Source organism: Heptranchias perlo, chromosome 35, assembly GCF_035084215.1.
Source record: "Heptranchias perlo isolate sHepPer1 chromosome 35, sHepPer1.hap1, whole genome shotgun sequence".
In the NCBI taxonomy this organism is placed as follows: Eukaryota; Metazoa; Chordata; class Chondrichthyes; order Hexanchiformes; family Hexanchidae; genus Heptranchias; species Heptranchias perlo.
This window is the reverse complement of record NC_090359.1, coordinates 21948989-21958882: the sequence shown is the minus strand read 5'-3', so window position 1 is coordinate 21958882 and position 9894 is coordinate 21948989. Positions and strand designations below refer to the sequence as shown.

At 46.8% G+C, this 9894-nt stretch overlaps 1 protein-coding gene across 1 annotated transcript; it reads left to right on the top strand.

The window, feature by feature from the left end:
• The first annotated feature begins 1290 nt into the window (after nucleotides 1-1290).
• On the top strand, nucleotides 1291-9404 carry tmem256 (transmembrane protein 256). The gene is made up of 4 exons (XM_067972077.1): nucleotides 1291-1407; nucleotides 3643-3680; nucleotides 5130-5210; nucleotides 6097-9404. The coding sequence occupies exons 1-4, from the start codon at nucleotides 1329-1331 to the stop codon at nucleotides 6238-6240; spliced, it is 342 nt and encodes a 113-aa protein (XP_067828178.1). The 5' UTR covers nucleotides 1291-1328; the 3' UTR covers nucleotides 6241-9404.
• The last annotated feature ends 490 nt before the right edge of the window (nucleotides 9405-9894 follow it).

Here is a 9894-nt window from a genome sequence, read left to right as displayed (position 1 = left end):
TTAAGAATTGGCAAAAGAACCAGAGGGGAGATGAGGAGAAATTTTTTTACGCAGCGCTGCCTGAAAAGAGTGGCGGCTGAGGGGAGATTTAATTAAGGTGTATAAAATAATGAGGAGCCTAGAGTGGGCAGGGAGGACCTATTTCCCTTAGCAGAGAGGTCAATAACCAGGGGGCATAGATTTAAAGTAATTGGTAGAAGGATTAGAGGGGAGCTGAGGAGAAATGTTTTCACCCAGAGGGTGGTGGGGGTCTGGAACTTACTGCCTGAAAAGGGAACACTTCAGCGGTCAAGGACATTCAGCCTCCGATCTTCGGGTAAGCGTTCTCCAAGGCGGCCTTCGAGACACACGACAACGCAAAATCGTCGAGCAGAAATTGATAGCCAAGTTCCGCACCCATGAGGACGGCCTCAACCGGGATCTTGGGTTCATGTCTCGCTACACGTAACCCCACCAGCGGGAAAAAAAAGTTATCTGTTTTTAATACAACTGGTCATTCTCTCTCTTTCTCTTCCTTTCGGATGTTTCTCTCTCTCTCTCTCTCTGTCTTTGGTTCTGGCCGTTTGTATATTCAGTCGTCTGGTATCTAATGTCTCTCTGTCTGAACACCATTCAGTTCCTTTGCCTTGATAACGGGCAGTTGGAAAGATTATCTGTAATCACCAGGCATTGTTCTCTGTCTATATATGCGATAAATTTCAAGGAATCCCACACACACCTGATGAAGGAGAAAGCCTCCGAAAGCTTGTGATTTTCAAATAAAACTGTTGGACTATAACCTGGTGTTGTAAGATTCCTTACATTTGTCCACCCCAGTCCATCACCGGCATCTCTACATCATGAAAAGGTGGTAGAGGCAGAAACCCTCAACTCATTTGGATGTGCACTTGAAGTGCCGTAACCTCCAGGGCTGGGGACCAAGAGCTGGAAAGTGGGATTAGGCTGGATGGCTCTTTTCCTGCAGGCACAGACACGATGGGCCGAACGGCCTCTTTCTGTGCTTTTAATTTCTATGATTCTCCTGGCCGATCCTTCCGCCCACAGGCGAAGCACCCACTTCACCTCATCACCTTCGCGCAACCGCTCCGCCTGCGCCCAAGAAGACCCGCCCAAACCTGTCGCTGATTGGTCAGGTCTACCGTCAATCACGTCAAGCGGTCAGCCTACCTTTAGACTCCGGTGATTGGACGGCGGGTACGTCAATCATCTCCAAAACGTCGCCGCGATTGCTCGGTCCGGCTGCCAATCATTCCGCAGCCTCCATTGGTTGGGGAGGGGGGGCGGGCGCACTATAAGAAGGCCCTGACCGCGGCTTTTCTAGTAGAAGGATGGCGGCGAGGGGTGTTATGAGGGTGGCTGGCCTCTCGGGTGCTCTGGCGGTCGGGCTCGGTGCCTACGGGGCGCACGGTAAGTCTGCCGTCCCCCCCCCCCCCCCCCACGACGGTCGGGCGTTTGCAGCGGGTAGGCCCCGGGGTGAGTGAACGAGTCTCTTCCCGGAGCTCCAGCGGGCAGGAGGCACCCCACGCTGTGGGGTGGGTGGGTCTGATTCCCCTCTTCCCTTTCCTCACCCGATTCCCCTGTTAGGGTTGGGTTCCCTGAACCTGGCCAACCCCCTTATGTTTGAATCTGGATAGTGAGTGCCAGCAGGATATTCGACTGTGTGTGGCTTCATAGCTGAGCCATCCTCTTCCCTCCTCCCTCTCCAGCAGAGTCACTGGATAGCAACCAGAAGCAGGAGCCCTGGATGAATCTTTTTCTGTCCCTAGCTCTGGAGTGCTCAGGCCAGCCACAGTGCTGTGGCTACCCCAGGTGTTTTGAACCAGTGCACTGGCCCCAGTTTGGCTCAGTCGGTGGCACTCTTTCCCCTTTTGAGTTGGATGTCGTGGGTTCAAGCCCTATTCCAGAGACATGAGCCCATAATCTAGGCTGATGCTTCAGGAGACTGTTTGTGTGTGTGTGTGTGTGTGTGTGTGTGTGCCCTTCCTGATCAGATGTTAAATGGAGCCTCTGTGCTTGTTCAGGTGGGTGTAAATGATCCCATGGCACTCTTTGATGAAAAGCAGGGGGTTCTCCCAGTGTCGGGGTCATTTGCTCCCTCAACCAATGCCACTGATGGGGGGGGGGGGGGGAGAAACCTGATCATTCATCTCATTTGCTCTTTATGGGATCTTGCTGTGTGCAAATTGGCTGTGATGCTTGCCTGTGTAACAATGATGATTATGCTTCAAAAAGCACTTAATTGGTTGAGAAGGGCTTTGTGATGTCCTGAGAACATGAAAGGTGGTATATTACTACAAGTTTGTTTGTTTTTTTATCCTAAGGTCATCCCTATCTGTGTAAATAGGCCAATGCCACATTTCTTAATTTATGGATTGGGAGATTGTAGTTTGCTCTGAACCCTGTGGTCTTGTGTCAAAATTGAGTTGTTTGAAAGATATTTGGGGAAGGGGAATGTTGCTCAGTGATGTGACTGTGTTGCAATGCCACTGAAGGTCACAGATATGTAACTGCTTGTTCTTATCTAGTAGTGTTGGTCTGTGTATATCCTATTGGGCCTTGTCTTCGTAACAATCCAATAATGGCCTGGAAGCATGAAGTGTTTTGAGTGTCCCAGTAAAATAATTTTAAACAATTGCTTAAATCCAGAAATTAATATTCAGTGATCTACATTTAAGTTTACACTTAATATGTATTTATTTATAATCTTAATGTGAGATTCCCCTCAACACTCTTTGCCACTTTATTTGTGCTGGAGAAGTCTGCCTAAAGCTGTCAGTGATAGGTCACATCTGCTGTCAATCATATCACTGCTCAATAAACATTAAGGGCCTATCTCATCACAAATCATCTCTTAAACTTACATATTTATAATTGCTTTTTTTTATTTCACTTTTTGAAAGTCTGCTGGGCATGGTTTCACAGGTACGCACAGTTCTTCAGTGACTTAGGAACAGGAGGAGGCTATTCAGCCCCTTGAGCCTGTTCCCCCCCCATTCAATTAGATTATGGCTGATCTGCACCTCCCCTCCATTCACCCGCCTTTGCTCCATATCCCTTGGTAGCCGTACCTAACAAAATCTGTCGATCTCGCTCTTGAAACCTCCAACTGACCCCCAGCATCCATAGTCTTTTGGGGGAAGAGTTCCAGATTTCCACTACCCTTTGTATGGAAAAAAAATGCTTCCTTGATTTCACTCCTGAATGGCCTAGCTCTAATTTTAAAATTGTGCCTGTTCTGGATTTTCCCACCAGAAGAAATAGATTCTTTTTATAATTTTAAACAATGTGATTAGATAACCCCTTGATCTTCTATACTCAAGGGTATACAAGCAGAGTTTATACAACCTACCCTGATAATTTAACCCTCTAAACCCTGGTATCATTCTTGCCCAAGTAGACATTTTCATGTTTGAGCTCAGACAGGGAGTGTCAGTGGGCTATTGAACCGTGGGGTACATCGCAGCTGAGCCTGATCCTGTCGTCCTCCAGTATCATTACACACACTTTCCAGCAGGGGTCACCTGATAGAAATCAGGAGCAGGAGCCCTGGTGGATTATGTCTCTCCTCATTCCCCTTCCCTTCGCCTGGGATGCGAGTGGTTATGGTGGAAGCACTGTAATGCCTTTCTGTTGCTTTTCTAGGATTCCGACGCAGTGACCGAGATGACTATTTGAAAGAAGTAAGGCTGTGTGTGTGACCTGTAATTTCCTTTTTTAAAGGCACTTTTACAGCATGTTTCTTTTATTTTCATTCATTGTCGGTGTCACTGGCAAGGCTGGCATTGATAAGGATGGCAGATTTCCATCCCTAAAGGACATCAGTGAACCAGTTGGGTTTTTACAACAATTTGACAGCTTTGTGGTCACTAACATTTTTTTTTAAAAACCTGTTTTTAAAAAAAAAACTGAATTCAAATTACCAGAGTGAGATTTGAACTCATGCTCTCTGAATTATTAGCCCAGCAACATAACCGCTACCCTACCCTTTCCCCACAACAGTGACTGCACTTCAAAAGTACATCATTGGCTGTAAAGTGCTTTGGGACATCCTGAGGTTGTGAAAGGTGCTGTATAAATGCAAGTCTTTCTTTCACTCTGTGCTTGCACATGTGGGGTGTCTAGTGTACTCTCAGACACTGGTTTCCTTCCAACTAATCTGTCTCCACTGGGCCTGCAGACGGCCAGCAGTAGGCTTCAAAATGGGGGGAAAAAGGGAAGCAATGAGGGGAGTTGGCTTGGCTTTGCTTTCCCAGGCCTGTGCATTGGGCCACAATGTAAAAGGGCCTTGAGAATTGAAGGTTGAGAGCTGTACTGGTAATCTCAACTGTCTGTGGAGTGTTGTTACTAGCTTTATTTAGTGTATTGATGCTAATGTATACGATAGGGAAAGTCTTGGGTATTCTCTCCTCCCCTGCCCCTCCTGAATTCATGGGCTTCTTGCTTGGATTCAGTTTCACAAATACCAGTTGCCCTGAACCAAGTGGCCATTTTCCTGAGTATCAGTGGGCTATTTTCCTGTGGGGGGGCCATCACATCCCAGCCCAATTCTGCCCTCACCCAACATCCCTATATGCAACTTCCAGCAGGGGTCAGTGTTCATTGGCTGAGTTCTCTGTCTCCTCCTGTTGTAGCACCCCTACCTCCACCTCTGACAATGCTCTTTAATATTAAATACAATATACATTGTTGTGTGATGCACTTCATTTGTCGCCATTAGTGATGGGCCTGTAAACCACCCCCTCCCCTCCAGTACTATATATTAAGTTTTCCCATCACTCAAAAATCAAAACTTTCTATAGACACAACCTAGGTTTAGAAGGACAGAATCCAATTGCTCTACTGGGTGTTTTCTCAGTTTAGTAAAGTTGGATGGGCTGGGACTTAATCAGCAACAGCCAGAGGCAAAGATAGATGCCTGCAGCGAGTTTGAAAGCTCTGGGAACTCAACACGCTCATTTAAGCTAAGCTATCATTGAGAATCGGCTGGAGTGTAATGTCTGAGGGTGGCAGCTTTTATTTTGGTAACTGAGGGTGTGTGCTGGGATGTTGTAATGGGTTGGTTTCTCTCCAGTTTACCCTGTGTGTTTATCACTTTGCTAGCTGCAGCACTAACCTATCTTGTCCCACAGCTGTTTGAAACTGCAAACAAGTACCACTTCCTGCACAGCCTGGCACTACTGGGAGTTCCTCACTGCCGAAAGCCTCTACTGGTATGAGATCACTTCAATATTTCATCCTTGGTTATATTCTGCTCTTCATTTTTGCCAGTTATCATTTTTAATCCCCCCCCCCCCCCCCAATCCAAAGGTGCTAACGCTTGCTTGGGGCACAGTTGCTTGGGTGCCAACAACCATCTAGTACCTCCTCCAACTGCCCATTCTTGTGAGCCTCGCCAGTGAATGTTGGCAGACTGTGTGCGTAGAGGATACCGCAGCTTGGCCTGATCCTGTCCTCACCCCAGGCGCTTTCCAGCACAGGTTACCAGACAGTGAGCAGGGACACTGAAGGCAATTCCAGTGCCCCAGTGGCACCCAGGCTGAGAACAGCTAACTCAGCACAGAGTGGGATTTGAACTGGGTGTACACACAACATGCATGTGTCTGTCCATGACACAACATCATTCCAGAACGCAGCAGTCTGCTTGATTGCCAACCCCATCCACCACCATAAACATCCACTCCCTCCACCACCGGCGCACCGTGGCTGCAGTGTGTACTATCCACACAATGCACTGCAGCAACTCGCCGATTCTTCTTTGACAGCAGCTCCCAAACCTGCGACCTCCACCACCTAGAAGTACAAGGGCAGCAGATGCATGGGAACACCATCCCATCTTGCAGATATATCACCGTTCCTTCATCGTTGCTGGGTCAAAATTATGGAACTAACAGCGGGAGCACCTTCACACGGACTGCAGTGGTTCAAGAAGGCGGCCCATCACCACCATCTTAAGGGCAACTAGAGATGGGGGCAATAAAAAGCGGCCCTGCTAGCGATGCCCATAATCCCAAGAATGAATTTTTAAACTGTCTTTACTTAATCAGCATTCGGAGGTGCTGTTCCAATCTTCTGAAGTTTTTTGTTTTTTGATTCCAGGCTGGCTCCTTGCTGACCTCTGGGATGGTGATGTTCTGCGGCGCCCTCTACTATCAAGCGGTGACTGGGGACCCTTTGTTCACCAAAGCCGCACCGTTTGGCGGGACCCTGCTGATTGTGGGCTGGGCGGCCTTGGCGCTGTGAGATTAGAAGGACCAAGGGACACCGGGCAAGAGAACAGAATTTTACACGGGATACTTGGGAGGGGATTGGGGTCTGCAATTCCTAAGTTGCTGCACATGAGCAAAACCAACTCCTGCACTGATGTCAAACCTCTTCTCGATAGAAGGCATCCCTGGAAAGTCACAGCTTACTCCTGTGCAGTCTAATGTGGCCACTGTTCTAACAGCTAGTGCTGTTTCAAGTGCTTGCTGTAATCGTGGCACATGTGGTGGTGGTCCCAAGTCCAATCCTTGACCTCCAGTTGTTTGCCTATCCATGTCTTTCTCTCCTTCTGCCCCCTCCCCCAATTAAGATTCAATTATTTCATGTATTCTGTTTATTTGACAGACCCTTGAGCAGAATCTGATTGGAAAGTTTTTTTTTAAAAAAGGAACAAAGGGCGTCAGTACTGCATTTTGCAAAGGATGACTCATCCCATTTTAAATTGATATTCTACTGACTTATTATGTCTTTGCATGTGTTTAACTTTCTGCCTGAATATGCAGCCCCCACACTTTATTAAGCAACATGCCCATTTTGACTGATTAATCGGCACACCCCCTCCCCAGTCTTGTGGTGTTCATGTTTCCAACTGGTTGGAAATGGTTTACTGCCATCTCCCGGGTGAGACAAAGCCTCACCGCCATGGTAAACAGGTGCAAGACACTGGCGCCGGTGTCATGGCTGTCCTTGCAGGCTGATGTGGCTGAGAGTGAACAGTCAGGGGAATGTTTTAGTAATGTCAGGTTTGTAACCGCACCCATGTACCACAGCTGGATGTGGCTGCCTTTCCTGTGGGAATATTGGGGCAAAATTCTGCCTGTGAAATCTCATTTTGCACTTGGTACTGACTCTCTTTCTCTCACCACCTTTCCTCGCGCCCCCCCACCACCCTGCAATAAAGTCATCGACAGAGAAATTTAAGTCTTTCTCACCTCTTTCCTCCCCACTGTGAACAAATTTGTACAAAACAAATAAATGGGCCAAGCACTAAAGAGCAGCAGCACTTTATGGCAATCTAGCTCAGAAGGTTTTTAATATCCTAATAGGTGTTTAAAATTATGAAGGGGTTTGATAGTGTACTTGTGGGGAATCCAAAACTAGGGGCCATAAATATAAGATCGTCACTGATAAATCTAATGATGAATTGAGAAGAAACTTCTTTACTCAATGGTGAGAACATAGACCTTGTTATCACATGGAGTAGTTGAGGCAAATAGCATAGATACATTTAAGGGGAAGCTAGATAAGTACATGAGGGAGAAAGGAATAGAAGGATATGCTGGTAAGGTGAGATGAAGAGGGGTGGAAGGAGGCTCATGTGGAGCATAAACACTGGCATAGACCAGTTGGGCCGAATGGCCTGTTTCTGCGCTGTACATTCTATAATGTTCCAGATTTTGGTGTTTTTTCTGGTGGCTGTTAGTCCTCTGCACTGTTGAGCTGCTAGTCAGATCGCCCTGCGTTGCAAGTGCCAATCCCAATCTATGCAGAGTTCACTGATCTCAACCGGGACAGCAGTATGAACGCTACACTTGCTCTGAGTGCTCCTACTCCTGACTGACCCCTGCTAAAACAAATGGACACTGCGGTGCTGAGGAGGGGATTGGGCTTGACTTTGCTGCCCAGCGCTGTTCGATAGCTGACCAACACTTGCCGTCTAGGTGCACTCAACTGTTTAAGCAGGATACCTCCAGAACGGGTGCCTTCAGAAGAGATGGGTGGGGGAAACGAAATCATGTGATCAGGTTTGCCTGCAAAATATAAAAGCTTCTGAAAGTCCTCGCAGTGTGACATCTGAAGTTCTATTTTAACATGGCAATTGCCAGGGTCTGAATGTTTGATGTGTCAATAACTGAAGCATTTTGATAAATCGGGGTTGCACGTCCCTCAGTCGGTAGCACTCTTGCCCCGGAGTCAGAAGGTTGTGCGTTCCGGCCCCGTGCTAGGGACTTTAGCGTGTAGTCCCGGCTGACGTTTCAGTGTAGTATCGAGGGAGCGCTGCACTGTCTTTCGGATGAGACGTTAAACCAAGGCTCCCATCTGCCCCCTCTGGTGGATACAAAAGATCCAATGGCATTTTTCGAAGAGCAAGGAAGTTCTCCGGGTGCCCTGGCCAACATTCCTCCCACAGCCAACAAATACTAAACCGATTAACTGGTCATTTATCTCATTTGCTGTTTGTGGGAGCTCGCTGTGCACAAATTGGCTGCCTTGTTTGCCTACATAAGTAACTAAACATCAAAAGTAATTTAGTGGCTGTGAGGCACTTTGTGACGTTCTTAGGACTTGAAAGGTGCAAAATAAACGCAGGTTCAATCACTATCGGTCACTTTATGGGACCTCGCTTGGGCTGTTGCGTTGTTCAATCAGCACTTTTCCCAATAACTATATTTTAGAATACTTACCACTTAAATAGAGGGTGTGTAAGATCAATATTCCTCTAATACCTGGTGTAGGACCACCACCAGCACTGCTGGTCCTGACACCAGTCAAATTTCAGGCCTCACACCATCATGGGTTGATGATGAGATGGGATACTGGGCTTTGTTAGGTAAGTACTGGGTTAGAATCATGGAAACGACGGTGCGGAGGGTGGTTATTCGACCCATCACACCTGCGCCCCTGCTAGATCTTCAACTGGAACAATCCACTCTCAACTCATTTTGCTGCTGTTGATATTCCTTTTCAAACATTTCTCCAATTCCCTTTTAAATAATATAGTCTCTGCCTCAATAACCACTTGTGGTAAAGCAGTCATGTTCTAATGACCTGTGTGGGAGGGAACATATTCTTTGAGTGGTCCTGTTTGTGCCCTTTGTTCTCGATTTGCCAGCCGATGGAAACCATTTTCACTATTTCCCCTCTCAAAACCCTTGTGTTGGGTTGGGGGAGACTAGAGAATTCCAAATAAACTGTTCACTTGTCCCCAGTGCATTGTTTTGGTGGGAGGACATTTGATGTCCACAAATTGAAATCACTGGATTTGTGTTGTGAAAATTCCGAGACACTACTTATTAGAGCATACCCCAATACAGGGTATAATCATGTATTAGTGCTTGTGTTCGCTGAATTAATTAAGACCGAATTTTGTACAAAAGTTATAAATGTATCTTCTGTATAAAATAAATTTTTATTGCTTTGAATTTGTCAGATTCCAGTTTTCTTTGCCTGGTAAATCATACAGTCGCAGCATTCTACTGCCTATTCCAGAGACTTGTGCACATAAGCCAGGCTGACGCTCCAGTATAGTACTGAGGGAGTGCTGCACTGTCGGAGGTGCTGTCTCGCGGATGATACGTTAAAGCCCTGTCTGCCCTCTCGGGTGGACGTAAAAGATCCCAAGGTGCTATTGGAAGAGGAGCAGGGGAGTTCTCCCCGGTGTCCTGGCCAATATGTATCCCTCAACCAGTTTCATTAAAATAAATTATCTGGTAATTATCACATTACTGTTTGGGATCTTGCTGTGTGCAAACTGACTGCTGCGTTTCCTACATTACAACAGTGACTACACTTCAAAAGCACTTCATTGAAAAGCAGTTTAGGATATCCTGAGGTCATGAAAGGCACTATATAAACAAGTTCTTTCTCTTTATTCTTCAAGGGTGCTCCTGGGCTATTTGACCATGAGAATCA